A 6,416-nucleotide genomic window follows, 5' to 3' on the forward strand; every position below is an offset into this window, starting at 1 on the left:
GCCATTCTGCTCCCCAAGGCATCTGAAAGCTCCTCAGCACAAAATTATTTCCTTCCCACACAGGCCACCGACTGATCACAAGCACAACACCTCCACACAAAGTGGAGCGTGAAATCTTTAATTATTTGGAAAGCAGAACCCTCCAATGCAGGACCTCAATCCTTCAGCCCGCCCCCAACCCCCATGAAGAGGAGAACCCTGCTGGGAAACAGCACAGGGGAGGAGCCCCTGCAAAACGAGAGACCCCCGGCAGTCTCTGAAAATAAAAACCACATAAACTCGAGGTTTAGTGCTGAAGTTTCACCATCTGTAATATTAACAACAGCAAGAAGTGAATAAATGAGAACTTTTCCCTTCGTTTCCCATTCCTCTCTGTGCTGCCGGCCATACACCAGCCATCACCAGTCTCAGCGATGCCATTTTTAATTAACAAAGTTCATTTCTCATACAACTCCGAATGACACAGCAGTAACTGCCGTTACATTACCCTCAAGGAACTGACACCATCTGCAGAGTCAAGAAATTGATTTAGGGCTGAAACCTTAAAGCAAAGGAAAACGGGTGACAGGGAGGGGCCGACCACGGTCTTACTTCTCTGGGTTGTCGGGAAACTTGATCCGCAGCTCCTGGTTTTTGTAGGATCTCTTCTCAAAGGTGAGAATCATCTTCTTCACTGAACTTTCATCCAAAGGTTCCTCCTAACAGCACGAGACAGGGCAGAAAACAGAGGTCAGCGTGGCTGGAACAAACCCAGCACAACGCAGAGTGAGTATGGTGAGGAGGGGCGACCCAGACCCTTCCGGAGCAACCAGCAGCCCCTGGATGTCTCCCTGCAGAACGCTGCCAAGCCCTCCCTCAGAGGCTGACATGCTCCAGCGCTGACCTGAGCAAGCTGCAGGTCGGGATTCAATAAACCGGGGGTTAGTTTAACCACAGAAGGCTCTTTGGGGGGGAAGAGCTTCCCCACGCCTGCCGAAACCCGGTGTCGATGCAAAACCCCACTGCTGCGATGGCTCATCTCCCTCGAGCTGTGCTCTTACACCTACCGAGGCCTTTTGCTCCGAGCACGCCAATCTGCAGGAGCAGCTCATGCCCAGGCCTCTTTTCAGGAGCCCACGGCGCTGTTTCTGTAGGTCTACACTTAACTGCCCTCAGTTTATGTTCACTTGTATTCTCCTCACTTGGGTAAGCTTTCACTTCTGTTTTAAAGTCTTGTTCCAAGGAAAAAACAATCAATATTTCACTCTAGTACTTTGTGTTTATTTCTAAATTCCTCCCCGGTGTTTCTCAGCTGGCGTTGCACATTTACCACTCCAGCTGCAGTTCCCTCCCTGACTCCCATGAACACGATCTGGTCCTTTCCTTGTTCCACAACTGTAATGCACTTCCTTTGATAAAACACCGATGACAGATTTTCTGGTGTCACCTCTTCCCTCTCCCCCAGCTACTCTGTCACCATCACCGCGAAACAGAAGGTCTCGAAGCAAACCAGAGCCCTTCACCTCGTGAGGCCGATTTGAGTCTGATTACATCAGAGTCGTTCTGGTGGAGAAACTCTTTGGTTAGCGACTCTTGTACAAGAGGAAACTTCCATTTCCTCAGCAAGCTCCATCGCAGCACCAGCCCCAGCCCAAGCCTTCATGACGACTGCATTCCCTGCGCTCTCAGCACCATCCCACTCCTGTTCAGGAAATCACCTCTCAGAGCTCAGCCTGTGCTCCTCCTGCAGCGGGACTTCAATCCACAGACACCCTCACGCGCAGACGCTGCTTCCCTCCCTCTCACTGACTCTTTGCTCTCTCTAATGTCTACTCCTACAATGGCTCCATTACGACTGGCTTTGGGTCTGGTGTCTAATCTGCATCCAGCGTTACCGTGGCCTGCAGATGAGCGCCCTCCCATCCCAGTCACTGGAACAAAGTGCAGTTTGAAGGCACTTAGTTAACTGCATTCCAAGATAAAATCAAGACATTTTGATTCTAAACCCTGGATTTCCAGCCCTACAATGTCAGGATGGGAGAACTCCTCCTGACAGTGATGAGGGACGTGGACCCTGTAGGAATCCGTGAGCCTGTGGCCGGCTGGGAGGACTTCTGACCCTCCGTCTACCCTCACTGGAGCTCGAACACTACTGGAATCCTGCGTTATGTTCCTCCGCCATCAGCAACCAGTGTAACGCAGCAGCTCAACACCAAAATCCAGGGAGCTTTCCAGAGAGGACTGACAGCACCGCTGCACACAAAGGACAAGGTGCTCTACAAACCTGCGTGGTCCCACAGTGGTGAATATCACTTGGACTTTTATCAAACAGGACACGGGCAGCAGAAGCAAATATCTTCTGGATTTATACCAATCCATGTGTCACATTTATAAAGCGATCTCCTCCCTGGCCCTTGGCAGAAAGGCCAATGCTGCATTGGATTTCTGTCTCCAAGGCTTGAAATCATTTACCCCTGACAGCTGCTGCCCCCCCGCTGACACCCAAGGCCTTTCCTGTAGAGAACAAGGCTTGTTTACTTGCCGCTGCTGCTGCTCAGCTGCAAAGAGGGGGAGAAGCCGCGTGGCCAGGGGTGCTGATGAGGCAACAGAGCTGGGAAACTGCTCAGAATACAGAAATCATCTCCTGAAAATCTCTTTGGGAGGGGGATTTAGGTATTCCTAGCCCAGAAAAGAGATTAGGCTAGAAAGCTTTCCCTTCCCCTCCCTTTTGCGCCCCCGCCTCCCCCCACCCACCAATTAAACCTTCAGGGCTCCCTTTGAGAAGCCCGGTTTGAAATTCATGGGCACCAGGGAAGGAAACCCAAAACCTTAAGCTGTGCGAGGTGCGTGAAAATCGCCAGTGGTGAGAAATGAAATCACAGAGAGTGATTTAGTGTTTGTCATTTCCCACTGCCTCTCCCTTCCCACAGGTGATTTACTTCCTCCTCCTCCTCTTCTCCATCCCTCTCAATTATCTGGAGGAGTTTCTTCTTCTCATCGTCCGTGTCTTCCAGCACAGTGGACTCCTCCTCCCGGTGACGACTGTGCTCTCGTGCACTTGCTTGTTTCCGACGTGCTTTGATTTCTTCCTCCTCTTCATCGCGGGGTCTTTTCGTCCCCCTATTAGGCTGGAGTCAGAGAAATAAGGTGAATGAACACAAGGCTTGTGTGACCCCTGCGAACCAGAGCACCAGTATCACAAGACACATGGAGGAAATTCTCACCAGTTGCTTAAAACATTTGCTTACGCGATGCTTAACTCTGAAAACTGGAAAGGAAATTAATTTAGTGAAGTGGAACATCACACGGCAGATGAATGGCTCTGTCAGGAGCTGTGTCAACATCCCACCTTGTTTGATCTATGAACAAGACTCAGGGAAAGTACCTCCACAGGCAGCAAGGACTCGTATTCCAAAGAATTTCCGAGACGGGAAGTGGCTGAACTGAGCTGCCCAGTCCTGGGGCGCTGGCTCAGCCACCCCAGCTGAGACGGCCCCACGGTGCACAGACCAAAGGCCGATAAAGCCGAGAGCGGTGGAAGATCACCCTTCACCCGCCCGGTGCAGGAGGTGACACTGAGCTCCTGTGTGCACCCCACATCACCCTTCCCTCTGAGCTTTGCTGGCTCTGGGACGCAGACTCCACGCAGGACGGAGCACTGGGCTTGGCTCTAGGCTCAGCTGGGCCCGGACCGTTGGGGTTTGCTGGGAACAACCTGCCATCTTACCCCACAGCTTCTGCTTCATCGTCAGATTGATGGCAATGGGCCAGGGCCAGAAGAAGTCCATTAACTCTAATGTTTGAATTTACATACACAACGTCTGAGCTCAGGCAGAAAGGGGTGAAAGCATGTGCAACAGAAGGAAAAGCCCTCTCCCTCAAACTCCACAGGCTGTCACACACAACGTGACCTGTTGTCGGGGTTTTACCTTCCAGGTACATTACAGCAGAACTTCACAAAGACCCGCTCAGGACCGATGTGTCATTGACAACAGCACTAACTCAAACTGCCCCGAGCAACCCAGTGAAGGGCAGAGAAAGAAAAAGGCGCTTTCCTGAAGGACGTCATCTAGGGAGAAATGTCGGTAAGTACCTACTGCTGCCTCGTGGCCTTAACGGCATACGGGTCCATGTCCTTCCGCTGGCCCTCGGGGACACCCAGCTCATCCCACAGCACTGTGGTCGATGGCTGCTCCAAACACAGACACCGGTGACACGGGAGGTCCTGACGCATACAGCAAAAGCCCTGCGAGACTCGCCATGGACGTTCTGGGTTTGGGAGCCAGGACGTCACTCCTCGCTCTCATGTCTGGACATTAATAAAGGGACCAGCCCCTCAGCGAGGCTGCAGTCCCGACAAGGGACCGAGGGAGCTGGCAGCTTGTCAGATGCAAAGTGACGTACCATGGGGAGGGACGAATCACCAAAGCAAAATCTGAATTAAACCTCCACCAGAAAACCAGCCCCTTTTCCTCCGAGTACACAGTGCCCAGCGTCACAATCTACACCCTATTTCATCTCAGTTATTTCACCCTTTTCTGTGTTTACACATTGTTGGGGGGGGGGAATCATCTACACCAGGTAACCAGAGCCCACACGATCAGTGACGGGGTGCCCGTGCGGAGCTCAGCTCTGCCAGCACGCCGGCCACAGGCCATAACTGAATTCCCGGGCAAGTGCTATGAAGCGGCCGTGGAGGTTCCTCCTTCCGTTACTGACGTTACACAGAACCTCCCCAGGACACTGCGGCTTCCCACCAGCACCACCACAACTGTGGAGCTGAGGCGCAAGGGAAGCAGCCGGGCCTCTGCCCGCTCGGTGAGAGCCGCCCAGTCACGCAGCGCTGGGGTCAGGGCAGCGTCAGCTCGGCTCTTTGACGTCCACCTCCAGCCCGCGCCTTCCGAAGGGCTGTTGGAGCCAGCGAGGAGGAAGCGCGTTGGCTGCGGTGCTGCCACCAGGGCAGTTTGCTGAGCAAACACGTACACTGTGTCTCAACACCGTTATTTAAACAATTTCATGGCTTCACACACATCGAGGCAAGCTCTGCCTTTCTGGTGGGAAAGGGAAAGTTAATCATTGGATAAACAAAATGGGGTTTTTTTCCACTGTGCTACGGTGCGTTTGGCAAGAAGATGGAATTCATTAGAAAACGCACACGAAAAGCATTTTTAAATTGTTTTGTTAGTTAAGCTTAATTATGTCCCTGTTGAATGCAGCACATTCACAGTCACTTACTGCAGAGACATTTTCTCTGAAATCTCCGATCTCACCCACAGAACACCACAAACACAAGGGGGTTACAGAACCTGGCATTTACAAACCACAATGAAGCAAACAAAAGCTGGCGATGGGCCCAGGGTGGATCACCTCTGCGTCTCCTCTAGCCTTCAGCCCTACCTGGCTGTCGACTGACGTGCCCCAGGCCGACAGCTCTCCTCAGAACCCGTCGGGCACGGGCGACGGTCTCGCTTGTGCCCAGGCAACGCCCACCACGTGTGCAGTGAACGGAGAGTGACACCCTGAACCAAGGCACAACCGCCTGCCCAGCCCTGCCTGGTCTCCTCCAAGCAGCGACTGCACAGGAACGCGGGGGTCGAGTATCCCAGAGAATCCACACTCCGGTTGTTTAGACGCCGGTGGCTTCCAGCCGTCCCCAAACACCAGGAAGGTTTAAAGGACCCTGGCAACGGATCTCATATCACAACGACATCTGCTTTGTCAGTAACCTCGTTACAGCAAAGCTCTGAAATCGCTTGTTAATGAAAGCTGAAAGCAATCTCCAGGCGTGATGCAGCGTCTCCGTGCCCAGCCTGCGCTGGCTGGAGCCTGACGACGAGCCGCCGCAGAGCCTCGCAGCAGCTCTGGGGAGCAGCCCCGGGGCTCCAGAGGCATCCTCACCTGCTGCTTCGCTTTGTCCCCAACGTCCAAGATGAACCAGGTACCGCCAGTCTCGCCGCCCGTGGGTTTAATGCCCACGGTCAGGCTGGTGCAGGACCTGAGCGTTAAAACCAGCAAGAACTGCTACCAGGAAAACCCAGAAACCTCAGTACGTCCCAAGAGCAACGAAATCACATAAATGAGGCAAGTGAAATGAGAGACATGCCCTGTACAGATCATCACTCCCTGAGAGGGTGAACCCGTGCCCTCTCCAGCCTCACCACAGGGCTCCAAACTGACCCAAGGAGCTCGGCCACAGGGACCCCTGCGGGGAGGGGCCAGGGCAGGGCCCTTCCCCAGCACCCTCCAGTTTGGTGGCCAGAGATAACGCATCGGGAAGCGAACCCAAGATCCACCTGCTGCCCCATCAGCATACCAGCACAAGCTCCGCAGAGCAGGGCCAGGAGCAGAGCCCAGCCCAGCGCTGGGGCTGAGCCAGCAACGCTCGCCTGAGCCCACGGGCAGGGCAAGAGTGCCAGGGCAATGCCAGGGCAAACCAC

The 6,416-nt window shown here is 53.7% G+C and overlaps 1 protein-coding gene across 1 annotated transcript in view; it reads right to left on the reverse strand.

Moving 5' to 3' along the window:
- Positions 1-5,974, reverse strand: part of LOC104495622 (beta-catenin-like protein 1) — a gene marked incomplete at both ends in the record, with an annotated part of 15,710 nt that extends 9,736 nt beyond the window's left edge. The window contains 5 exons of the mRNA XM_010138609.1: positions 592-698; positions 2,919-3,111; positions 4,077-4,168; positions 4,737-4,946; positions 5,878-5,974. Of these exons, the coding sequence (XP_010136911.1) occupies positions 592-698; positions 2,919-3,111; positions 4,077-4,168; positions 4,737-4,946; positions 5,878-5,974 (699 nt within the window). The remainder of the gene's footprint in view (positions 1-591; positions 699-2,918; positions 3,112-4,076; positions 4,169-4,736; positions 4,947-5,877) is intronic.
- Positions 5,975-6,416: the final 442 nt, after the last annotated feature.

Source organism: Buceros rhinoceros, unplaced genomic scaffold (genome assembly GCF_000710305.1).
Source record: "Buceros rhinoceros silvestris isolate BGI_N320 unplaced genomic scaffold, ASM71030v1 scaffold28286, whole genome shotgun sequence".
Classification (NCBI taxonomy): domain Eukaryota; kingdom Metazoa; phylum Chordata; class Aves; order Bucerotiformes; family Bucerotidae; genus Buceros; species Buceros rhinoceros.